We start from the raw sequence: 26,914 nt of genomic DNA on the forward strand, positions 1-26,914 counted from the left end.
ATTTTTCACGCCATTGTGCAAGACAGTTGTACCCATATAGAGCTAGTGTAGACCTGGCCTAAGTATCTGAGTTGGGAACCTGCACAGGGAGCAAACAGACATTAGGTAAAGGCACACTGGCTCTGTGTTTATAGAGAAAAATAAGTGAGAATGGCACCATTCTTGAGGCTCTCATGTATAAGAATGAAGTTAACTTCAGGGGCCTTGCTTGAGTAACAGCACAGCTGGAGAAAGGAGGACAAACCCAGACACATTCAACTTCTCTTTCAATTATACTAAGACCCATTTCCACTGCTCTAGCATGGCAAGAGGCCTCAGGCCAGATGCACGCTACAAATTTAGATTGTATAACTATGTCAAGGGGTTAAGAAAAGTCTATCTCCATGTATTCGTACTGACTTAACCCCTGTGTGGGCAGCACTAATTGATGGGAGAGTTTCTCTCATTGACAAAGCTATTGCCTCTCAGAGAGGTGGGCTTATCTACAATGACTGGAAATGGTGTATCTTCTTTGAAGCGTTACTGTTGTATGTGAAGACAAACCCTTACAATCAGCAGAAAAGGACTCACAGAATTTTCCCTCCAGAGTGCTTGTTCCTGGCCAATGCAGAACTGGCATAAAGACTCTAATCCAATGCTGCCAAGCAGAGGGGAAGTTCGTGAACTATGGGCATTCCCTGACTTCCTAGGCCCTCAAACAGTAACCACTCCACAGCACCTTCTTTACATGTAACTATCACAGATTACTAAGAACAACGGAGATGACTCAATAAGAAAGCAATCCAAGGAAAATCTCCATCAGTTGGTAATAAGAGGAACACTAAGAAAAGATGGCTTATTATTTCTCTAAACTATAAGTCAGCTCCTCGTCTTTTAGTATTTTTAAAAACAAAATTACTCTGCTTCCAACAATTTAAAATGACCCCTTTGTAGCCCACAACTATAACAGGAGCTAGATAGGAAAACTGCAGTCTGAAGTGCTAAGCAAAATGACTATCCTAAGGCTGTAGATGGCTGTGTCTTCCTGAGTGAAAGGGAGAGCTGGCAGGGATGTCTGCTGGGAGAGGCTCCTATAAGAGAGGAAAGCCAAAGTAGACAGTTCATGGATAACCACTCAGGATGACTGTTAGAGGAAGAAGACTGATTTCCCATCTTCCTGAATGTTAAGGACCTAACCAACAGCAGGTTCTAACTATATCTCAGTGTAGATGGACATGAGCAATTGAAGTCTCTCTTTTGTTTTGTGACTACATGGCTGTCTGTTGAGCTAATAAATGTCCATTTCCTCTCTAAAGTTTAGCTGCTTCCTTTGCTTCAAATTTCCTATTACCTCATAACTGACAGGCCAGGCTTTCACTAGGGGGCAATGTCAAACCAAGGTATGCACCTCCAACTACGTGACCAGTAGGCATATTAAAATGTGTTTAATTTTGTAAATGTGGAACTGCTGTAAATTTCAGCATTTACATGCAGGGAAGCAGGTGGGAGCCAGTGCTTGTGGGGAGCTGACTTTTAATCCAGCTGTCAGCAAGCACCAGCTCCTGCCTGCCCACTCCTACTCCCACTCTTCCTGTAGGAGACAGCAGCACGGGAGTAGGGCAGACAGCTCCCGCCCATCCCCTTCCCTTGCTACCTTTGTGGGAGGCAGCAGTAGGAGTGAAAGGGTACTGGCTCCCACCTGCTTCCTCTGATACAGGGGAGGGCTATGTGCAACTGTTAGAATTAACTGATGAGCCCAGGCTCATCAGTTAATTGTATAAACAGCTACATGTTCAGATCCCTAGTGAGCAGCATAGTTGGAGTCAACGTACCTTAGTCTGAGTTACCATGACATTTCCAATGCAGGGGGTCGACAGGAGAAACTCTCCTGCTGACTCCTCTTCTCATTATAGTGGAGTACAATTGGAAGCACGATTGGTGGGTGATTTAGTGGGTCTTTACTAGACCCACTAAATCAACCCCTGGGACATTAATTCCTGCAGCACCAATCTCCTGGTAAGAGTAGACAAAGCCTTATATTACTCTGTCCTTGTTCCCAAGCACTTTCACTGAGGTAAGCCTGCTGATTTCTAGGTCTTTGTCATAGCCAAAAGGATCCTGCAAGCACAGAGCTAATCGAGCCATTGAATGTGCATAGCTATTCTGAATTACACTTCATATACAGTCCTTCAAGCTGCAGGAGTTCATCAAGTTTTAGTTGACGAGACTCCAGGCACAGTAGATATACACACAGGGTTTCAGAAAACAGGTACACCGCTCTCTGAAATAATTCTATTCATATGGAACATAAGAGGTCACAGAGCTCTGGAAAGAACAGAGGCCATTACACAGTAAATGTGCACATGCTTAAATTTGTTCACCTGAGTGGCCAATGGGACTCCTCAAACTGGAAGATAAGCATGTAGGGATTTGCAGGTTCAAGGCCAAAGATGCTACAAAGTATCAAATAAGGAGGATGTTTGGAGAAAATTATAAATCTCTTTTATACACAGTGAAATACTTTGAGACATAATTTTGCAAATTGTCCTATGTACAATAACATAAAGACAGTTTACATATATCCTAAGTATTGTAGATAGTTATTATAATGGATTTTCTGAGGAAGGGGAAATATACCTGGAGCTTGGACAGTTCTTGCATGGAAGGCTGGTCTATCTGTAGCTTGTCCCCATGCTTCTTTAATTTGCTGATTCCAGCATCCAATTCCTTCAGACATTCTTCTGCCTCCAGTATAGCCTGTATCAGGGAATTGCAACATTTAGCTAGAAGGTTTCACAACAATCTTTTACCTGCACTACATGATTACCATTTACTTGAGCTATTTAGGAAATGAAGTGTTTGTGCCCCCCCATTTTTAGAATAGAGAATTTCGTACTTTTGGTGTTTCACCAAGAACCCTAAAAAAAACTGAAGGAAGCAGAGACAGTCATTCAAGATAATTTTTGATTAAAGGTTTATAGTAGAATGGTACTTTTATATCACATACACTCAGGGTTATATTTTAATTGTTTAAAACAAAATCTGCTTCTAGTTCTATACTACTGATTAGTAATATATACTGTTTGTAATAGAAACACACAACGTGTGTTCGCTTTGGCCCTAAAACTGTGCTTATCCAGTGAAGGGCCTGAATCCAAGACATTGGGATTGAAAGGTCCACAATTTATCAGCTGAGCTAACATATTATTTCAGTCCATTCCCTTGCCTGCTTGCTTTCCTCCTTGTGTGTTCTATACACTGGGAACTAAATTCTGACTGTCCTTTCTGGGCAGGTAAGTTAGGGACAAAGGGGTACACATGGAATATGCAACATACCATGCATGAGTGAGTCAGAATACAGACCTAAACTTTCCTTGCACTGTAAGGCTATGTGATGTCTAATGTGTAACCCCTATTCATTTCTTGCATCAAGTAACATAAGATAGAGTAAGAACCCAATAAGTTTCTCCAAAGCTGCTCTTTGAAGAACTTTGAGCCATTATGTTTAGATTTCTCAAAAAGCAGAAAAAGTGGCCCCTGAAATCTGTTTGTTTAGCTTCTCGTATGAGCACTTATCAGTATGAGTACTTATCACTATAGTACCTTAACAAATCACTTTGCAATTACATCTCTACTCCCATCTGCTTCCTATCACAACAAAAGTTAGAAAGTAGCCTCTGATGCATACTGCATTCACCTAAGCTTGTTCTCAATAATAGGAATAACAAGATAATGGGACAAGAGATATCTACGTTGAGAATAATTATTGAGTGCACGTCCTACAAGAACATATTCCTCAGTCTGAAAAATAGAATATGGATGTCAGGATATGCACATCTCAGGATACCAAAAAATGTCGCTTGTCTTTGATCAGTCACCAGCAAGACAAAAATACAGAAGAGATATAGGTCAAGGACTAATCTTTCTAATTGTCTGTACTTAATGGACCATATTTTTGGGTACTCTCTGTGCACGTGTATGAATCTATTTAGCTGCTTTGGTTTTGTGTGCTTTGGTTTTGTGTGTGTGTGTGTGTGTGTGTGTGTGTGTGTGTGTGTGTGTGTGTTCCATGTCCCTTCTATCTTAGGGGTTTTTAATATTTTGCAGAAGTCAGAAGTACGTTCTTCAATATGCACACATTTTACTTTCAGATACAATATTCACAGCCTAAATACCCTCCATCCTTACTCCTCCTCCCCCCCCGCCACCAGTGTCTTGTCCTACAGAAACTATTTCAGTCTCAAGCAGAAAAAAATCACTGTGTATTCACCATATTCACACTGCTGCTCTTGTTCAAAAACAGATGACCATTTGACAATACCTGCATTTGTTCTCTTTCAGGTTGTTCAGCTACCTCTGCTAGTTTCTGCAGAATTATGTATTTGTTATCAGCCAATGATGTGAACAGTAGCTTCAGGTCATTCTAAAAAGAGACAATGTTCAAATGAAGTTTTAAAAGAGAAAATTATATCCAATCAAAACTCACATAACCATAACCTTTGTCTTTTCCCAAAGAAGAGCAGATCGCTTATTGACACGATTGAATACATTTTTAGCAAATGGTATGTTACTTGAGTGTATTGAAAATGGGAATTATAAACACTAATGGATTCATCTGTTGTGTATTGATTTGGATGTTAGATGTACAAAGTGTTTCAAACCACACAAGACATTGTTGTCAACCCCAAAAAAAAAGTGAAACTACTATTATGCAAGTGTAACTTGTAGAGAAAAACGACTTTCCATTCCATTCCAATTTGACAATATAAATTCATACTTCCCTTAAGAATGAAGTATGTAACAAAAATGAATAAATTATGGCTTAAATGCTTGTAAATCCCTCATTTTAGCTTCCAGACTTCTTTTTCTTATAAAAAATATCTTGTTATTTATAAACTGAGCAAATCTAACACAGAAGTCAGCAGGAGACAACAAACATGGAACGCAAGCAATATTGCCACATTTTCAGAGTTACTTGGCACATCAGAATTACATTTTAATCTGATTGCTGTTTTTTAGAGCTACTCTTAATTAATTCTTAGTACTTTCTTCTCTGTTCACAAATTTATCCCAGGTGTCCCACAATACTGGAAAGCATCACCACATTTTCAAATGCACCCAGCAATTACAGAAAATAACTGAGATTTATTTTTATTTTCAGATGACGACTTCTTATACAATAGTATCTATGGTACTGTAACAATATATACTTCTGATCTCTTTTCTCTATCAGAGTTAGGTGTTTTACACCTAATACTTGTTACTAGTACTTGTTTCATTTATACCAGAACAAAGCATCTCTACAGACAATAGATGACTGTATATAAATAAAACAGATACTCTTTGTTACACTCTTGAACATTATGAAAATTCTTTTAAAATACTCATTTGATTCTTGATCATGATCTAAACAGACAGAAGGCATTGAATACAGGCAGTCCCCGGGTTACGTACAAGATAGGGACTATAGGTTTGTTCTTAAGTTGAATCTGTATGTAAGTCGGAACTGGAGTCCAGATTCAGCCGCTGCCAACTTAAGAACCCCAGGCATCCCTAAGTCAGCTGCTGCTGAAACTGATCAGCGGCTGATTCCAGGAAGCCCCGGGCAGGGGCTTCCTGTAGTCAGCCACTGGTCAGTTTCAGCAGCGGCTGACTTGGGGACGCCTGGGGCAGAGCAGCTGGGGTGCTGCTGGGTTGGTCCAGCAGTGGCTGAATCAGGACGCCTGGGGCAGAGCAGCTGGGGTGCTGCCGGGTTGGTCCCCAGATGCTGTACCACAGGCGCCCGGAGCAAAGCCATGGAGCACGGGGGCAGCGGGACAGCCCAGACGCGCCATGGCTGTCCTGCTGCCCTTGGGCTCCGCGGCTTTGCTCTGCTTTGCTCCCCGTCCGCCTGGTCTGCAGACCAGGGGGACGGGGAGCAAAGCGGCGGAACACGCGGGCGGCGGACAGCCCAGACGCGTCTGGGCTGCCCGCTGCCCGCGTGTTCCGCCGCTTTGCTCCCTGTCCTCCTGGTCTACAGACCAGGGGGACGGGGAGCAAAGCAGAGCAAAGCCCTGGAGCATGCAGGCAGCGGACAGCCCAGACGCGTCTGGGCTGCCCGCTGCCTGCATGTTCTGCCGCTTTGCTTCCTCTCCCTGGTCTGCTGGAGACCAGGGAGAAGGCCCCGTTCGTAACTGCGGATCCGATGTAAGTCGGATCCGCGTAACTCGGGGACTGCCTGTACAACTATTTTATAGCAGTTGTTGGAGGTTCTAATAAATAACTAACTTATTAAAGTGACTGGCAGTGTATGCTTAATAGGGATGTTAGTGTTAGAGGGAGCAGCACGGGGTTGGATGGAGAAGGGGGGGGAGCTGATGTGTGGGGAGTCAGCTTTTAAGCTGGCTCTCCATGCCTGCCTCCCCTGCAGCCTCTGTATCAGAGATAGCAGGGGAGTGGTTTGGGGAGAGGGAACTGGTGCTCATAGAATCATAGAGTTGGAAGAGACCTCAGGAGGTCAAGTCCAACCCACTGCCCAAAGCAGGACCAATCCCAACTAAATCAACCATGCCAGGGCTTTGTCAAGCCGAGACAAACATCTCTAGGGATGGATATTCCACCACCTCCCTAGGTAACCCATTCCAGTACTTCACCACTCTCCTAGTGAAACAGTGTTTCCTAATATCCAACCTAGACCTCCCGCACTGTAACTTGAGACCATTGCTCCTCGTTCTGCCATCTGTCACTACTACGAACAGCGTTTCTCCATCCTCTTTGGAACCTCCCTTCAGTAAGTTGAAGGCTGCAATCAAATCCTCCCTCACTCTTCTCTTCTGCAGACTAAACAAACCCAAATCCCTCAGCCTCTCCTCATAGGTCATGTGCTCCAGCCCCCTAATGATTTTGGTTGCCATCTGCTGGACCCTTTCCAATGCAAGCTGGATTTTATGAATATTGGCCAAACTGGACAATCTCTGCAACAAAGGATAAATGGACACAAGTCAGATATCAGAAATGGTAATACACAGAAACCTATAGGAGAACATTTTAACCTATCTGGCCATCCTACCTGGAAGGTGAGTACTTGCTGAAGTCTCTCTTTCATCTGATGGCACCTCTGGTTTATGACTGACTCCAGGATGATTAGTCTTCCCAGCAGACAGTCCAAAGTGTCCTCTATAACATCTCTATTATCACTGTTCTCAGGAAATGTTTGAGAAAACAAATTCTTGTTTTTATCCATTTCTTCTGACATCTCTTTGATATCTTTGGCAAGAGACTGACGTTTTTAGAGAAGAACAAACAATTTTTGTAATTAGACACTAACAAATAGACAAGCCTACTGCAATGCTGCAACTACCACTCCTTTTGGAATGTTATACTTTAAAACCATGCTAAACACTCAGGAAATCTTTTCAATATCAATAAAGGGCTATTACTCCGAGAAAAAAAGCTTGTGATAATGGAAGGGAACAATTAGCCTGAACAAGGGCTGTCCTGTGTCCAGCTACTGCAGAATGAAACCTTCTTCTCTCTCACTCATGTAGAGTCTGGTCTATTTTCATTGTGCAAAGACCCAATGGCTACATCCGACCCTGTAGCTTGTGGCTTGTTTACTTTAGACTATTCCCTCCAATGTAGTGGCCTGGTTTTGAAATCAATGTCATATCATCTTTCTATAGAAGCCTGCCAGTTTACTCTAGTCAAAAAGAGTAGGGACAAGGACTTCCAACGGTGTGTGATTTTATTTCTCTTCCAACTAGACAAATATTTGGTCAGATTCTACTTTCTGGTATCAAGAGACTCACTTTATTGTTAATGTGATGCACCTGAGAGCAGATTTTAGCCCATGTATGCAAGCTGTACTATCCATAGAATCATAGAAATATATGGTTCGTGGGGACCTCACAATATGTCAGTGTTTGTCAAAGTGGTCCGCGAAACCCCTTTAAGAAACCTGCTAACTGGCCACTCTGGTGTGTTTATTTACTGGCTCTGCAGCTGTGGAGCCCCATGGCTTACATTGGCTCTGGTTCACTGATGGCAGCCAAGAGGAGCTGCAGGAAGCAGCATGGGCTTAGCTGACACTTCTCATGGCTCCCCTTGGCTGCCAATGGCGAACCAGAGCCAATGGGAGCCATGAGGCTCTGTGGCCATGAAGCCATTAAATAAACACACCGGAGCGGCCAGTTAGCAGGTTTCTCAAAGTGGTTTTGTGGACCACTTTGAGAAACACTACAAGAGGTAATAAAATCCATCCCCCAATGCTGAAGTGGGACCAATTAAACCTAACAAGTGTTTGTACAATCTTAAAAACCTCCAATGATGGGGAACCCACAACTTCCCTTGGAAGCCTCTTCCAGGACTTTATTACCCTTACAGTTTGGGAAAAAATATTCTAACATTAACCTAAATTTCTTTTCACTGCTAATTAAGCCAATTTCTTTTTTTCTTAACTTTGATGGATGTGGAGAACAATATTTTATATATCTGAAGAGTTCTCTCTCTACCCAGCCTTCTCTTCTGTAAACTAACATGGCCATATTTTTAATCATTCATAATAAACAGTTTTCTAAATCTTTTATTATGTTTACTGCTGTCCTCTGGGCTCTTTCCAGTTTGTCCAAATCTTCCTTAAACTGTGATGCCCAAAACTGAACACAGTACTCCAGCTGAGCCCTCATTAGTGCCAAGCAAAATGGAACAACTAACACCAGTGTTTCACATGTAACATTCCAGAATACATTCCTGAATGCCATTTGCTTTTATCATAACTACATCATGCCATCCACTTATATTCGACCCAAGAACCTTTTCAGCAGTTTTCCTGCTCATTTATACTCCATTTTGTATGTATGCACCTAATTTTTCCTTTGAAGTATAGTATTCTGCATTTCTCTTTAATGGATTTCATCTTATTGACTTCAGACCAGTTCTAAAATTTATCAAGATAATTTTGAACTGTAGTCTTGTTCTCCACAGAGCATGCAACTCTAATGTGATGTGATCTGGAAATTGTATAATGTCGCTGAGAAACTGCTAGCTCTCCTACCTCCTCTCCACCTTTAGATTTCCTTCATGTAGCAATTCTCTAAGTCTGTTGATATCTGCTTTTGTGAAGTCCCTTATCCTTACGATAACCAAGTCTTAACTGGCAGAGTTTTCCAACTGCATTCAGTTATGCAAAACTATTATTCTAGAAATAAAACAACAAATGGTCTGGTAGCACTTTATAGACTAACAAAACATGTAGATGGTATCATGAGCTTTCGTGGGTCTGTCTTACTCTTATTCTAGAGTCTTACTTCTCACTCAAATATAAAGCAAAACAGAAACTGCTTGCAAAACTAAAAACACTTACTTCCTGGTTACACAGACAAGTTTCTGTTTCTTCTGGAAGCAAGGCTGTAGCAACAAACAAGCATTCTTCAACACCATCAAGCCAAGAAGAGGTGGCTGAGAGGCTATCATACAACTTCTGTTCCAAGTGCAGGCTTTCCTTCTCTCTGGTTCCAGCCTGAGTTGAAAGAAGACAAAGTGATGAGGAGAGTCTACCAGTTCATACTGCCTCCACACAGAAAAGCCAAATATACCTTACTATAATGGTCACTGGTTCTCTAGTGTTAAAGGAAGCTCTCTACTCATTGCCAGGTAGGAAGTAGAGAGGTCATCACCTTGGATAGCAACTCTACTTAAGATTACATTTAGAAACAAACAATGCCACTGTACCTGAGAAGAGACATCTTCAAAGGCCTGGTTCAAACCAACAATTATAGATTCAACTGATGATTTATCTTGTGCCGGTCCTTCCCCTTTATACAATGGTATGCCAGATATCAGTCTGTTTGGTCTGTTGTAAAGCTGTTAGGAAGCAAATACTGGTTAGAGATTTTCTGATACAAACTGGATCTCTCATATGAAAATATAGATAGCATGACTGGCTGAGGAGCCCCACCAGCAATAAGTAATTCACACATGTACCACAAAGTTATCAATTCATATTGCCTGAAAGGTGTTCACACTGGCAGTTCACAACATTTATGGAGAGCATATCTGGGCTAGAGCTGGCAATAAGATATGAATACCCAGAAGTGCTGAAGTGGTAATACTGTTTATAATCGGAAAACTACAGTTAATGCACCATTCTGGAACAGAGCACTAAGCCAATGCCCAATAAGAGAAAAAGTATTACCCAATCCCATGGCTGAGTGTCGAAGCTAGACAAATTCTTGTCTGCCTTACATTGGCACTGACTCCAAAGCTGGAGCACCCAGGGGAAAAAAATAGTGGGTCTTCAGCTGCTTTTTAAAAAAAAAATGAATCAGGACAAATGAGTGGACAATGAGGATCACAACTTTTATGTTGTACCATATATTTTTAATCAACAAAACCAGCTAGATTTGCACATAAGGCCCATCCAGCTCCTATTAAGGTTAGTGGAAAAGTTTTCACTGGGTTTTATGTGAGTGGAGTCAATCCCATAGAGTGTCTGTGTAAACATGTAAGCCTTTTCTCATTCTTCTTTCCTCATTCTGTTTGTTGCTAAGCTTGCTGCATTTCACTTTAAACTGGGCTGCAAGATGGAACCTGTTTCTTGCCCTATGTACAACATCTTACACAAGAGGGCCCCAATCCTAAGTGGGGCCACTGGGTGCTACTAAAATAGAAATAAACTAATAACAATTATTTTTAATCTCAGCTAGACCTGGCATATTTGGCAGATGGCTCTGCTTAAATATAAAGTCAAGTCTCAAAGGGGTAGCTATATTCATCTGTAACTAAAAAACAACAATGGTCCTGTAACACCTTGCTTACAAAAAAACCCAAACAAATAGTATCATGAGATTTTGTGGGCCCAATCCACTTCTTCAGATGACAAATATTTGTCATCTGAACATATAGAGCTCCTTCTCAAAGGTGATCTTTGATCCATGCAAATTCTGAACCATTTACCTCTTGTGGTAAAACTCTGAGTGAAATCCAGGCTTCTTTGAGGTCAACAAGCTGAATGGGACCAGAATCCCATCCAATGAGTTTAAACTCAGACAGAAATTCTCTGATTTATTCTAGATTCACCCAGTGTAACACAATTGAATTCAGTAGACCTACTACAGAATTATATTGGAATAAAGGAGAGAGAGACTTGGTTTATAATTTCCTAGAACTTTTATGGGTTTTTCAGATGTATGCAAGCGTGTGATTCTAAACATTAATAACACTTCTAGCGCTGGCTAATTTGTAAAATTTTACAAATATTATTTATGTTCCTTGAACTGACTATTTTTAAAAAGTAAGGCATTTGCTGTGCATATACTATACTTTATGCACTCTGCTACACACTTTACATACATGAGTAAATAGAGAAATTAAAAATAGTTACTGGCTGTTCCTCTTCCTGTTCCAATGCATTCTGTAGCAGTCTCTGTTTGGTGCTGAATTCCTGGTGCAGGCATTCCCATTTCATCTTCATCTGATCTTCAGCTATTGATTTCTCACCTTCTAAGCCTAACTCCTGAGATAGCACATCAGCCTTTTCACTGTGATAAAGAAAAGAAAAGAAAAAAAACAGTTAAGCTCAAACAATACAGGAAGTATTCAAATGAAAAGTGTTTCTTGCCCCTTTCAATTTTTATTGTTTTACATAATTCAAAATTGAATTAAATGCCTTTTAAAAATGTTTTTACTTGTGCTTGCAAGCAGCAAAACGAAGGGTACATTTAGAACAGAAATAAGTACTAGGGTTGCTAGGTGTCTGGTTTTGAACCGGACAGTCCAGTATTTGAGCTTTCTGTTCAGGAAACGAATTGAGAAAATATAAATGAGAAAATATAAATGTCTGGTATTTTCTAAATAAGATGTAATATAGATTGTGATGTAATGTCACGTGTGTCTGGTATTTTTGTTGAAATTATCTGGCAATCCTAAGTACTCAAACTGAACTCTTTAAGAACTACATGGAGCTGCAAACACTCATATAAGCTAACAAATATACATATAACCCCCCAAATTGATGAAAAAATATATTAAATTTGAATGTAAATTCTAAATCAGATTTTATTTCTAAGAATGAGAAGTTGTAATGATCTAAATCACTAGTTATTAAATTGAGTCAACTGCCTCAACATACCCTATTTTTCTGCATGTCAAACACGTTACCTGCACCTTTCTAAACAAAAGGTTACGTTCAACTTTCCCCATTCTTTTATAATCAAGTTCAGGGATAAGGCTGTGAATGTGGGTAACTGGAAACCAACTGTTTCACAACTACTGTAGGATTGGGTTGAAGCCCAAATTTGGATTTTCAATTATTACAATTTCTTGTTGTAAATAGTAACCCAGGAGTAAAACAACCTGTTGAGAGTAACTGAATTTCTTCCCCTGCTGAGTCACTTCACCTGCACTGGTTTTTAAGCGGAAGTCCCTAATGTTGAGCTCTATTATCCTATGAGCCAGCTTTATGCCTCACAAACTTTGGCACATTGCAGAAGCCATAGCATTATTTAGGCAGCTCTGAGAACAGTTTAATTTATGGCATCCTACCTGCTCCACTCAAGGGCTGCAAATGGCAATCTAGGATTCTCTACCATCACCAGCTCCCCGCTGCCCCTAGACATGATCCCATGCCAACGCTTGCTCAAGCAAGTTGTATCCATCTTCCAGTTTGTATTTCTCTCCCAGACTGAATCAAGGCCTGACATAAATGGTTCAGAGTGAGGGTGAGAAAATCACCCTATGGCTCAAAATTCAAGGGACACTCCGAGTTCCAAAGATAAAAGTCTTAATTTACTTCATGCAGAGAAAATTAATTTAGAGAGGTTTCAGTTGTTTATTAGATTATGCTTTCAGATCACCATGGTCTAGGATATTATTATTTGCTTGTATTATCATAGCAGCTAGCAGCCCTAAGCATGGACCAGGGCCCCATTCTGCTCGGCTCTGTATAAACACAGACAGAATAAAAATCACAGAAGAAAATGTGGAAGAAACAGACAGAAGCACGGAAGCCAAAGAGTGACCCCTGCTGAAAAAATAATGTATTGAAGCTTACCTAGCCTGAAGGCTGTCAGGAGCAGAATGTTGGGTTAGAATTTCTTCTCCACGGCTTGCTACTGAACGGAGTAGGTTCTTCTGCTCTGCCAGCTCTTGTTCTAGCTCCTAACAGGGAACAGACTGCTTTGTTAATAGCTTTTTAAAAAATTTCTGATTGTGAAGACATGTTTTTATCTTTCTTAACTATCAGAGCCAGACAACTAGCAAAAATAAATGCTCATGATAGACCTATCTATCTATGTCCACAGTCTTTCAAAAATGATGTAGATGTTCATAGTCTACCCCCACTGTTATTGAGGTGAATTACCTCAAAAAACCAATGTAGTATGTATACGACTCAGTTGTGCCAAACCACAGGGGTATATGTATCTATTGTCTCCATCAAGACAACAGCGGAGCACTTCAGATCCCTAATAAATGCATCAGTGCAATGCCTCTGTGAATAAGGTAAGTATTATCCTCAATGTACAGATGGGGAACAGAGGCATAGTGAGATTAAGTGACTTCACAGGAGATAGAAGTACAGCCAGAAACAGAACATGGACCTCCTGGGTCCCAATTCAGTGCCATAAACACAAAGGCATCCTTAATCTGGTCTGGCTGGCTCTATCAGATGTATGACTGGAGGGGCAAGGAAGGGTCAACTGTACCATTATGGCACAGCCAGTAAGGGGTGGTGCAAAACCACAAAACCACTGTGCAAACTCTAGGACCATGGTGCCCAACACACTAGCCATATGTGGTTATTTGGCTGGTTGAGTGTGACTAGTTCACTATAGCAGTAGCCACTCTAGTCATTACTGTTTCAGAACTGGCTGGACACCATGACTCCAGGAAGAACTCTGCCATGGGCTCAGGGGCAGATGACCGTTTTGGGGGTCCCGGGCAGCATAATTCCGCGGGGCCTCCCCTTTGCCACGGCGCATGCGCAGGGCTTTTTGAAGCACGGGGCCCGGGGTGGCCGCCCCGCTCGCCCTGCCCTATATCCGCCCCTGCATGGGCTCACAATCTCTTTAGTGTTCCAGGTGTGCAGCATAATGCAGGATGCTAGAACAAAGCTTTAAGGCCCTGATCCAGAAAGTGTTAAACACATAAGTAATTTTCTAAGCTGGGGCCTTAGAGTCTTTGGTGCTATAGAAATCCCAATTGTGAGCAAGCAGTGTAAACATGTCCCCATATACACTCAGTGCATTGGAAGGAGCTGATCCTGTGCTTAGAAGAGTGTAGGGAATGTACTGTCATGTGTGTGTGTGTGTGTGCACATGCGTACAGGATAGGTATTTGGTGCCTTCCCTATTCTTTGCATAATGTTGCAAGGGACCAGCTATGAACTAGATCTGGATATTTAAGTTTTACAAGTGATTTCTTCCTCACAGGATATTGTGACATCCTAATAGTATGCAATACATTCTAGTCAGATACTGTACCCATCCCTAGGGAATCTGTACCTGTTTGATGGGCAGAAGTTGATTTAAATAAGACAGATTTAAATCAGACCATACACTAAGAAGAATTCTGTAAATTACTAGTTTCCCACACTGCCCAGGCAATAAATGCCTGAAGTCCTGCAAAGCAACACATCTGTGATGTTAAATGAAACCTATAGATCTGCACATGGGAAGCACAAAGTACTAACTTTCTGTTGCTGGAGGCTGCTCTGTTGCTGCTGCGAACGGGTTGTTCGTGCTTGTGCCAGCCATTCTTGAACGCTGGGACTGTGTGAGGATACCAGATCCAATTCGCATTCCTCCTTTTCTTGTAAAGCTCCCTGCTTTGATTAAGAAGGAAAGAAACAATCATTTTATATAACAGAGATTGCTTAGGTTACAATGAGGTATGAAAGACTGGCTTGGTCAGACCAATATTAATACATGGCATAGGGCCTTTCAACTCTAAAATTGCTGGTTTACATATATTTTAGCTTAACTGTGACTTGTTATTACTGTTTGTTGATCTCACTGTGGTTGCTAGTGGGCATGTCTCTAAAACAAAACACTAACACACACACACCTCCACCACAACTGGCATCTTGTTAGCAGAATCAGAAGAAAAGGACTGACAGACTTAGAGATTGAACTCCTCTCTCACTCTTACAAGAGATCTCTTCAGTTCAGAGGAATAACACATTAAAAAGACCGTAATGAAAAGGGGCTGCAGTTAGAGGTAGGCAAAATAACTGGTCTTTCACTTTAGCTAGCAAACCAAAATATTAGGGATACTAGTTCCATTCCATTCTGAAAATGTTTAGATTACATCAGCAAACTGGAAGAGTCCAGTCAGCCTCAGAAAAGTAAGTATATATGTTCCCTTCTGGCCTTTAGCCAGTGGTGAGGGAACTGGACTGGCATATGGGACAGCTAGCTGTGAGTCCCCACTCTAGAGCAAGGATTTGAACTCATCTCTCCCCTCTGAGCAGGCTAACCTCCAAGCTATCCTGAGGGGGAGGGGAAGGGGGAGTTACTATCAGTCTCATCTCCTGAAGATGTTCCTCTCCACACACAAACTTAAAAGGTTTCTGGGAGCAAAGACTTAAACTGAGGCACCCTTTTCTAATTGTTAGATGCCATAACCAAGCTACTGGCTATTCTGTGACAAGCTATTTACTCTCTCTATGGAAGCTGTTCTGTTTTGTGTAACTACTTAACTATCCAATGGGTTAGAGAACAAGAGACAATAATTTCACAACCTGGTAATTAAAGCTGGAAGGCAGGAAATGTGAATTTAAATCTCTCCTCTGAATCAGTCAGGGAGAAGAGCTGAATCCATACCTTATCACCAGGTGAATCCCTTAATCACCATTTTATAGCCTCTCTTTCTCTGTTTGGCCCAATTATATTAAATTAAGTGGAACAGCTTCAGCAGAAGAGTTTGCCAGCAGGTTAGCTCTGTGATTAGGCAACTCATCTGGGCTGGGGAAGCCCCGTTCAAATGTTGCTCCACAATGGGGATTTAAATCTGCATCTCCCAGCTAAGTGCTCTACTCACTGACACACACACACACACACAGCTGGCCCTAAAAAATGTTTCCCAGATGAAACTGGGTCAAATTCATGAACAGTTTTGGGTCAATCAGAACTGCATTTTTTATTGAGTGAACTACTAGTCCAAAAATTTAACCAAGCTCCAGATACCCATGCATTCAATCTGTGATTAACAGATACATGGATAAACAGCAGATCACTTTCTTCAGGACTACTAATTCAGTGCCCCTCTCAAATATTACAGTTGTTTTTTTAAAAGCAAAGACCTCCACCTTTTCCAAAGACCTAACTGATTCCCTGGCTTAAAATTCCTACCAGCTTTAAAAGTTCCAGTTGATAATGATGAGACTTAGTTGAGTGTATCCATAAGTTTACTGATTATTTACAAATGAGAAAATGGCAGCTGTCATTCTGACCTACACCAACCCCCAGAATTAAGAAGTATATTTGAATCAATTTATCTGAGGGAGATAAAAAGATAAATCCAAAAGATAGAGAAATGATAGACAGAGAGACACAAAGAGATTGTTTCTTGTTCTCTATCGGGATGGGGAATAGCATAGATGCTATGCCATCAACTAATAGAAAAAAGAAATAAGGAAACCTGAAATGGGCTGCTGTTAGATAGCACTGGACTTTTTGGCATTCAGAAAACAACATAGAAAGAAGACTTTTTTTGAGGAAAAATTCAATAGCTGTAGCGGGCAGCAGTATTCCTAGAGTGGAGCTGGGTGATGTTAGAGGTTAAAAATTGTGAGGGGGACAAAATTAATTGGTCTTTCATAAAGACCTGCTGTTAACCCCATGTCTCACTCCACTGTAACTCTGACTTCTAGTCTCCTTGGAGTTCAGCTGGATATAGTGAAACAGCTATGACATTATAAACAAAGCTGGCAGGTAGATGGGAGTGTAAAAAGTGGGGGAAGGGAGTGTCTCAGGCAAGGCATGGCAAGGGTTATTTTATACTTTTACTTCTCTATTTTAAAATATGGCACTTTTCCTGAAACAAGTATAAAGATTTCTCTGTTTCCTACTGCTACTTGAAGAGCTTTTGAAAGAAATGAATAGAGTATGGTTGAATCTGAAATTGATCATGGCAGAGAAGAAATGAAGAGAAGCTAGAGATGAAGAGAGTGACAAGAGATTGGTTTGAGCTACATTCTTAAAGTATCCTCTCCTCTAGCTGGAAGAAGAGAGTTCAGATACTAATGGGACAGATGCTATTCAAATTAAAACAAACAGATTGAAGGCCTTGGATACTAAGTACAGAAATTGCACTAAGGTATGAAAACAAAACATTACAAGACAAGCTTGTTTCAGATTTTATTTTTTGCAGTCTATGGAAATAGGAAAGAAAAATATGAGAGAGCCCCCAGAATTTGCTTATTTAGGAGTAATACATGTACTGCAAAGAGAGAGGTTGTATATATAATTACTATTAATAGCTAGAATACACACATCCATCTTCTAGCACTAACCTGTTTACTTGTGCCTGTTTTAATTGTTCCCAAACCATAGACAACAAAAGGTAATGAACACATTAACACTCCAATTTGAATTGTATTTGATAGAACCTTTTCATGTTCATTGGCCTCAGTAGTGAATAAGTACTCAGAAAAATTAAGAATCAAAATAAGGTTAAATTATTTTTAATACATGTAGGCAATTTCTTTACTACAACATGCTTTTGAATGAACAAAGTAAATAAATAAGAAACTGTTGCATATATATTTCAGTTATAAGACCTGTATGATTTGAATGTCACCACATTAGGTTCACATTTAGATAGAAATATGATCTTCATGGTGAACTTGACCCTTTAGAAGATAAAGTTTTACAGTAAAATAAAATAATAATAAAAAAATCTAAAGAACTCTGAAAGAACCTAATAGTCACTGAATTTGTAGGAAACCAGGGACAAATTCTGCCAGTGGAGTAGCATACACATTTCCCACTGATATTAATGGGAACCATGTACACTATGTGTATTTGATGGTAAACGTAGGCCTATGGTTGATTTTTGAAAAGCTACATGAACATTAGCCAACAACACTTTAGTAACTACACTAATATTGTGGTTAATGGGCATTTAACCTTAGAACTATACAAATGTGGGAACTTTCTGAGGACTAAAAAAAACATTTTTTAGTCTTTTATTTCACTACAAAAATAAGCTGCTTCATTGGGAGTTGTGGGTTCACAGCCTTCCTGAAAAATCAGGCCATTTATGCATATTTATGGACATAAAAAAGCTTAAATTTGGACATCATTCTTGAATATTCTGAACATTACCTTTACCTGTTTCCCCATCATTAGCCCTCAGCATCACCATCAGCCTGGTTGCAAGCCAATTATTTAAGTAGCTAGAATGGATTGGGTGTAAGGAAATAGGAAGGCGACCTCACCTGAAGACATTTAAATAAGTATCTCTGGCTTACAAGTCTCTGCTCCCTTCCTAGCCCCCAGCCTCTGGTTTTAGCACCTCCTGTTTCGTCCTTCCTTAGCCTTTCCACTGAGCACCTCCCTCTCCCAGCCTCAGGCAAGAACTTCTCTCAGTTTTCTCTTCTGACTCCCTGACTTTCTGCTCAGTGAGAGGAGAAGGAGCCGAATGAGGTTGGGACACAGATTCAGGAATTGAGAGAAAAGCAAAAAGAAGGGATAACAAGGCTTCTCATATCAGAGCAAGAATTTGAAGGGGCCAGGAAGTAGGGTTGGGGAGAAATTGGGCCATGGAATCAGGATGGATTGCAGGGGAAACTGGTTAGCAATTCAGTGTGTAGATGGTGCTGGTGTAGTGTACCAGGCTCCTTCACTCCCTAGGAAAGTCTGGTGCTGCCTTTGTGCTTTCCCTTTTGGGTCCACAGCACTCCATAAACATCCCTTCTAATGTTTCTCCCCGCCACCATCCTAACTAATAGGTGCCCCCACACCCATTGCAGAAGGAACACCGGTAAGTTCTCTCGTCTCCAGAGATACCCATGCAGAAGAGGCATCAAATGGCAGATCACCACTCTAACCCTGATATTATCTGACCCCGCCTCTTCCTGTAACCAGGAAGCGAAGCCATCTGGAAAATCAAACCAAGAAAAAGAAGGTCAATGCAGCATTTTATTTCACTTTATTGCCCCAAATGTGTGTAGCTTGAAGGCAGTCACACAGGATATAATTCTTCATGCCTTGTGTGCTATGAGCACTAAATTCTGCAATGCATAGGTACAAACATGATTGGGATCCCTCCTGATGTAAGAGCTTTCAGGGTTTTTTCACAGCTTCATTTTGTTTTTATCTGTAACTTGGAGTATCTGAACGTACTAAGGGGGCATCCTCTGACTGGTGGGTGGGAAAGTATCCACAGGTGGACCATTCAAAAAATGACTTCAGGTCACTAAGTAGCTGTGACCTGAAGGATGTGTAAGGGCTGGTAATCTCATCATGGAAAATAACTTCCTGTAGAAATGAACAACAGGCCTCAAACGAGTGTGCAACAGGCATGAACAAGAGATCAACTTCATGTGAAGAACATGAGAGACACTGATCAAACACACAAGAAAGCCCATATCCTGAAAAGTCCTTTTCTCTAAGGCAGACCAGTGATACAAAAAACCCGAACCAACCAACCAACCAAACAAAAACAAACAGAAAACCAACACTGAGAAGTACAAAACATATAAAGCTACTAAAATGGCTCATCTAATTACAGAAATGCAAAGCCACTGGCTTGATGTCCTTGGAATCAGTTAATGCAGATGGGCAAGATTTTTACAATTTGTTACATGATGCGTTAACTATTGTCCCAGAAAATGATATAATCATGACTATGGGTGATTTTAATATAAATGTTGTGAGCAACAATGATGGGTTAGACAAAACCAAGGACAAATGTGGCCGGGGTTTGGACATGAATCAAAATGGTGAAGAATTTGTAGAAATTTGTGGTATGGACTTTTCAATACATGGAAACGTATTTCTTCAAAGAAATCCATTACGTGACATGGAATGCCCAAGATGGTGCTTGCTACAAAGAATCAGATTACATCTGCATTTCTAGAACACTTCACACACTCGTAGGTAGATGTACATTTGCACAGGGAAACAGATGTGGAAAGTGACCATAACCTTTATAGTTAAATTGAAGATCAAGTTTAAGAGGATGGAGAAGGTTAAAAAAAAACCCCACACATCTACAGCGCACAATTAAAAAGACCCAAACAGAAAAAAAAAATACTTTTCAGTATGAACTGAAGAACAGGTTTGGTGTTCTACTGAAGTTAGCTGAAGGAAAACCCAGATGGTGAAACTTTGTGGGAAAACATCAGCATGCAAAGATGCAAAAAGTGCAAAGAAGTTTTAATAACAAAATCTAAAAGGAAAGAATGGAATAGTGATGCTAACTGGACAGCAGTGGATAAGAGAATAAATGTAAAGCAAAAATTCATACATGCTCAAACGTGAAGAAACAAGCAAATAGAAAGAAGATTAGAGAACTCTAGACAGAGATAAAAAAGGAAGAGGAGAGTGTAGTATTAGATATTTAAATGTTAAGATTCATTATACAAGAACAAAGGAAAGGATGGGTAGAACATTTTCAAAGGCTGCGTCTAGATTGGCATGATTTTCCGGAAATGCTTTTAACAGAAAAGTTTTCCGTTAAAAGCATTTTCGGAACAGAGCGTCTAGATTGGCATGGACGCTTTTCCGCAAAAGCACTTTTTGCGGAAAAGCGTCTGTGCCAACCTAGACGCGCTTTTCCGCAAAAAAGTCCAGATAGCCATTTTCGCGATCGGGGCTTTTTTGCAGAAAACAAATTTGAGCTGTCTACACTGGCCCTTTTTCACAAAAGCTTTGCGCAAAAGGGACTTTTGCCTGAACGAGGGCAGAATAGTATTTCCGCAAAAAGCACTGATTTCTTACAGTAGGAAGTCAGTGCTTTTGCGGAAATTCAAGCAGCCAGTGTAGACAGCTGGCAAGTTTTTCCAGAAAAGCTGCTGATTTTCCGGAAACCTGGCCAGTCTAGACACAGCCAAACTGTTTTAAATAGAACAAGCTAGAGTGAACATTAGAAATACCTGATGGAGACCTACCAGTGGAGCTTGATGGGGAAGAAATGGAAGACAACTCAGTAAACTCAAAAATGGGGCAGGAGCTGGACAGATACCTAAAGCAAATGACCAATAGCTCTCCAAACTTCCCTTGTGTTCTTGGATACATTGTAGAATGAAGAAAAGAACCCAACCTAGTGATGGAGAGGCTTAGAGTAAACTTCCAAAGAAAGTGACCTTATCAACTGCAATACTGGAGAGGAACCACATTACACTCAGTACCTGAAAAAAATCACATGCATTATCATCCTGGAATGTAACAAAAAAATAGACCTTCAATCTGGAGAGGAATAAGCAGGTTTGAGACCACCGAAATCACGTGGAGACCATATCGTTGTTCTCAGACATAGTCTAGATAAAATGTGGAATTGGCAAGCAGTTCTTATGATAAATGTTATAGATTTTTAGAAGGCTTATGACAATGCACAGTAAGACAGCCTGTGGAAAATACCAGCAACAATTTTTTGGCCCCATGTAGAAGGGCCAAATTTCGAAAAAGCCTCTTCCAAAAAAAAAGTGGAAAAAGATACGCAAATTGCGGTTCACAATTTGCGTATCTTTTCCTGATATAACTCTGCAATCTAGACATAGCAAATGACAACAGTCAATTGTTTGCACTGGTCATTGACTATGCCATGAGGAATTTTATGCACAAATGATAGAATACAGTTGGATGAACTCTTTGCTTATTGGAAGAAATGTGTCAATATGAGAAGGACAAACACAGAGCTTTTAGCAGAAACAGCAAAACAAAAGTGGTTTGTTCATCCACAAAATAAAATACACGGCTATTGATGTTCCAAAAATAACCATGCAAATGGACAAAAAACCCACTAGACGTAGGAAGTAATTTTATCTTCCCAGGGGGTGGATTGTGTAATGATGGTAAGAACATGCTACATGTCTAGCAACAAACATCAAAAGCAGCAACTTTCATATACTTGAAAAAGATTTGAAGAAATTGCATACTTGGCACTGACAAAAAATTATACATTTTTAACACTGGTATAACGTCTGCCTTCTTTTATGGAGCATGGAAAAGCACAACAGAAATCTTTCCAAAATAAATGGTTGTAAATGATCTTCAGAAAGAGTTTCTTGCAACATCAGAAATTCTAAGAAGAGCAAACCGATCTAAAGCATCAAACATGGTAAGACGATGGTGATGGACATATTTGGGACATGCTTTACATATGTCATCACCATGACTTCCACAGGAAGTGATAATGTGGACACCATCTGGAAAGAGAAAAAGCAGGCAACCTAGAGAAACATATTACAATAGAATAAGTAGTATATCCATCAATGTGGTACTTAGAAGCCTGAACAAAGCAGAACAAAACCTAAATAAACAGTGGAAACTAGGGGATGCCCTACACATCGGAGTGTGTGGAAAATAAAGAATTTTGTCTGCAAAATAGTGCTTGCCAGAGTATGAGAAAGCAAAATACTGGGGGACTGTTAGGCTATGTCTACACTGCCCCCTTTTGCGAAAAAAATCTGCAAATGAGGCGAAGCGTGGAATATCGCTGCGCCTCATTTGCATAATTCCTGAAAAAAGGAGGAAGAACGGCTCTTGCGCAAGATTGGTTTTTGCGCAAAAGCCTCTTGCACAAAAATGGAGCTTCATTAATTATGCAAATGAGGTGCAGTGATATTCCATTCTTTGCCTCATTTGCATTTTTTTTGTGCAAGGGGGGCAGTGTAGACATATCCTTAGGATAGATACAGGCTCAGTGCAATATTACTTTGCAACAGTTTATATCCTGGAACACAAGTGCAGTGAAGGAGGGTGTGTGTGTGTGAGGGAGTGCAGCTCCTCAGAGGCTACAATGCTTTCTGGGTTTCCGTGAGGGACAGTGTAGAGTGCTTGCTGTAATATTTTAGGGACAGAGCAACATATATTCCCTTCATTGCTATTCAGCTCTACTGTTTAGTGCAGGTTGAGAAGAGACCTTCTTATTCCTTTTTCAGCTGTCTTGTACCTCAGGGGCAGTAACCTAGAGAATATGCAGGCTCAGGAGAGAATAAGTCTGTGATTTTTCTTTGAATTTTCATCTGAGAGCAAAAGTGGCCTTGGCACATAACATCTCCTCAGAATCAGTGATTAGCTGGGGTTAATGTCCTTCCACTATACTTCAAGCTATCAGCTCCTCTGATCATTAATCCACAGGAAATGCCCTATGCCTTGGTCACTTAATCAAGGAAATAATTATAAGATGAGAGTCTTGAATTTAAGAGAAGAGAGGATGCAATATAACGTATAACTTCTTGAAAGAGAATTTCAGATGAGGAAATTGTTATAAGAAGAGCATTTGCTAAAATATCCTTCATTAATCAGATAATCAGTTAAACCACTCTTCTAAAAAGTTAGATGTTACACAGCTTCCTCTATCTTCTTAAGTTCATGATCTGCAACTGAAGTCCTAAAAGCTAAAATAGTTGCTTACACAGGTATATAAAAACTTCCAAGAACAGTTTTTAAATAAAATGGAAGTGTTTCATTTCTGTAATATATTTGGATAAGAAAGTGATATATTTCTAGTAACATTTTTAAATTATACCAAAATTATCTTAATATTAGCAAAGTAGCCCAAATTCTGTGAATAAACTTATAATAGAATTGGGATTATTTATCTTATCATAGTTAAAAGTCAATCATGCAAGAAATCAAGTTTTAATATCTGTTACTACCTGTGCGTTTTGCCAGTGATGTGTGTGTGTATGAGAGAAAGAATAATGGCATAATCATGAAGTTTACTATGCAAAATAATAATGAAGAGGTATTTGGGATGAACTGTTTTTTCCATAATAAATACTGCTCTTATGACAAAATTCTCAACACATCTGATCCCTAATCTGAGTATCAAAAGCACATCTGCTTTTTTGAAAAATATTTTGTTTTTGTTTTTTTTCTCTTCTGTAGGCTATAGGCCTAAAAATAGTCCCTAGTGCACTCAGAAACTTTTCAAGCTAAATGATCCATAGATTTTAATCTGTATTACAAAATAGAAATCGTTTGAAGCTGATCATGTATTTTATTTGCACATCAAAGGTTAGAGAAGAAGGGGAAAAAAGAAAATAATAGAATAAGCTAATTAAAAACCAAAAGCCACTCTGTCATGTTACATGTTCGACTTCGTGTGTTTTTACTTCTCTACATGCCAGTTTAGCCAAAACAATAAATAACTGTTAAAAAACCCCACATTATTTAATTGCATTAGGTACAGTCAGACTCTTGGGACTAACATCATAAAACAATATTCAGGTTAAATCTCTCCATCTATGCTCCTAATTTCTTCAAGTGAGGAAATGCCTCATCTAGTTGTATGATACTAGTTACTGATAGCAATATTTAAAAATATGTTCCATTATATTGATGATGATTTGCACTGAATGGAAAAGTAGTAAGTACAGTCTCTGTCTCAGAGATTTTACAATCTACAACAGCCAAAAGACTGGGAACAAGGGTTCTGTAAATTTTGGCTAGGGTAATTAAATAGTTATGTTAGTAAAGATACTGAGATAAAAATAGCTTAATTATGAAGTCAGTGATCTGTGTTATAACATGCACATAATAAGCTAGAGCTTGCTAGAGAGATTGTGTTTATCTTTTAGTATCTGATTATTTGTTGTTTTAATATGTATAAATTAAATTATAATGGTAAAAATTTCTTAATCCCCTCTCCCAATTGCCACACCTCAACTTTTATGGGGGCAAAAATATACCGGTCCCTTTAAAGCCAGTTACAAAGAGCTACTTACTTGAATGTTGATTTGTTTGTCATGAAGCACTCTCTGTAGCTCCAGAAGGCTTCCCTTTAAAGTTCTGAGCTTTATGGCCAAGAGCTCTGCCTCATCTTTTGTATGTGCCTTTCCTTCCATGAGCAGGTTTTCATTGTGCACAGAGAGCTCTGACAAGGCTACCACCTTCTGTTCTATTTCCACCAGCATGTTCTGCAGCAGCAAAAACAAAGAGGCAAATTCATACATTTTCCAGCATCCACCAAGGTTCCTGGCAAGGATACCCGTGGCCTACCTCATCCTCTTCCAAACTAACACCCAGCCAGATTTTCTTTGTCTTTCTCTCCAGTCCTCTCCAGAATCCTCAGGATTATGCTTGCAACATTTTGCATATTTCAACTTTTTATTTTTGGTTGTAAACTTTAATAGAAGTTAATTGAAAAGTTGGTTTATTTGAAATAAAAAATGTGCTGCAAAGGAGACACACTTTTTTGCATTTCAATGGCAACTGTCGCTAAGATGACTAGTGGCGACTCCATTCCAGGGACAGCATTGCATAAGGACAATAAATAGATCTCACAAGGCTACAGCTACTCCTTTTCTCTTGAATGAACATACAAGAAAGAAATCCATCTCTCTGCCTTCCCACTTCCTTCCCCCACCTTGCTGTGGCTGAATTGATAAGCTTCTCTTCTCACTATTTGCCCTTTCTGATTGGTGCTTGAATCGCCTTAAGATCCCCTGTATAATCCTCTTTAGTCTAGAGAGCGACTTAGAGTGACAAATCTCTGTCTTGCTTTCATAATCTATTTTTCTGATATGCAGCTAAACATTTATGTATTACTGTACATAGATAATGAGGCACATTTTGCTGCTGCCAAATTAAAAGATCATGTTAGATTTTATTCAGATTTAGTCTGATAACAAATGTATATTTCCATTTTCCATAGTAGCTGTTACGTGCTTGAAAGGCTTTGCTCTCTGAAGAGATGTGTGCATATATGATGGGCAAAAGTTCAACAATCAAAATATTTGTTACATTGTTTACTAAAAGGATTGTACTGGGAGTTTTGAAACAAACAATTTGAAGTACTATTACTTGTATAGCAATACTAATTTTTTTACACAAGATTAACTATTTTCTTTTCACTCATCCCTTTCCCAGTTTACAAATGCTAATGATACCATCATTTTATTTTAACTTCAAAGTGTTGGTCTATAGATAGTAACAAACTTTCCAAGAATAAACAGAGAAAGATTATGGCAGGGTTGGGTAGTCTTGGAAATTCAACTATTGAAGAGGTCTCAAAGATTGGAAAAATTATTTGACTCTTGTCTCTATTGTATCAATTCTATAGCAGTGTAACACCACTAACTTCAGCAGAGTTGTACTTGAGTTACCCATGGGTACCAGAGCTCTGAATCAGGACCTAAGCAATTAGATCATAAATACAAATCAGCACAGAAATCAGGAATCAAACCAAGACACATATCAGCACCCCAGTATTTCTAGTACTCTAGGATTACCGTAGAAGAAGGTGTGGGGCACACCAGCCTTTTAAAATATTATTTGAAAAAAAGTTTGCTTCCCCAGTTATGCACAACAGAAATTATTACCCTGAACATCTGTGGAGAGAGGGGCTACCCAGAAAACTCTCTCCACGTTACAGGACTTGGGTGGTTCTTAAACTATGTAAAGGTTTATTAAATCTGATCACCACGCCTGGCCGTGTGAGTTTTAATCTAGGGCAGAAATCTGAAGTGAAAAAAAGCAGGTATGATGCTCCAATATACCTCTATCAAACTGGGATTTTAATCTGAATGCAGTAGAATATACAGAAGCATCATGACCAGCATGTGGGCAGTCTGATCTAGTGGTCCGAGAAGGAGCTGGGAGCCAGACAGGATAAGATAACAAGAGGTCAGAGTCTGAGACACTGAGGTGCCAGGAGGGAAGCAGGTCATGTGCCAGAAAATTAGGAACAGTCACAGCAAGAAAAGGGGAATGCCAGTTATGCAAACAACTTCCTGAGTTCGGTTTAAGTTCAAGAAGGGAACCAATCAGGACCAATCAGGACCTTT

General features: G+C 39.9%; 1 protein-coding gene across 12 annotated transcripts in view; it reads right to left on the reverse strand.

The window, feature by feature from the left end:
- Positions 1-26,914, reverse strand: part of SYNE1 (spectrin repeat containing nuclear envelope protein 1) — a 488,224-nt gene that overhangs the window by 96,538 nt on the left and 364,772 nt on the right. For 10 of the 12 annotated variants that reach the window (XM_075924455.1, XM_075924462.1, XM_075924463.1 and 7 more), the window contains 9 exons: positions 24,854-25,045; positions 14,645-14,779; positions 13,007-13,113; positions 11,339-11,495; positions 9,688-9,819; positions 9,320-9,475; positions 7,028-7,237; positions 4,301-4,402; positions 2,617-2,736 (listed from right to left, as the gene is read on the reverse strand). In XM_075924455.1, coding sequence (XP_075780570.1) covers positions 2,617-2,736; positions 4,301-4,402; positions 7,028-7,237; positions 9,320-9,475; positions 9,688-9,819; positions 11,339-11,495; positions 13,007-13,113; positions 14,645-14,779; positions 24,854-25,045 — 1,311 coding nt within the window. The remainder of the gene's footprint in view (positions 1-2,616; positions 2,737-4,300; positions 4,403-7,027; positions 7,238-9,319; positions 9,476-9,687; positions 9,820-11,338; positions 11,496-13,006; positions 13,114-14,644; positions 14,780-24,853; positions 25,046-26,914) is intronic. The other 2 variants (XM_075924456.1, XM_075924460.1) reach the window with 1 other exon arrangement.

The sequence above is a fragment of the Pelodiscus sinensis genome, chromosome 3, assembly GCF_049634645.1.
Source record: "Pelodiscus sinensis isolate JC-2024 chromosome 3, ASM4963464v1, whole genome shotgun sequence".
NCBI lineage: Eukaryota > Metazoa > Chordata > Testudines > Trionychidae > Pelodiscus > Pelodiscus sinensis.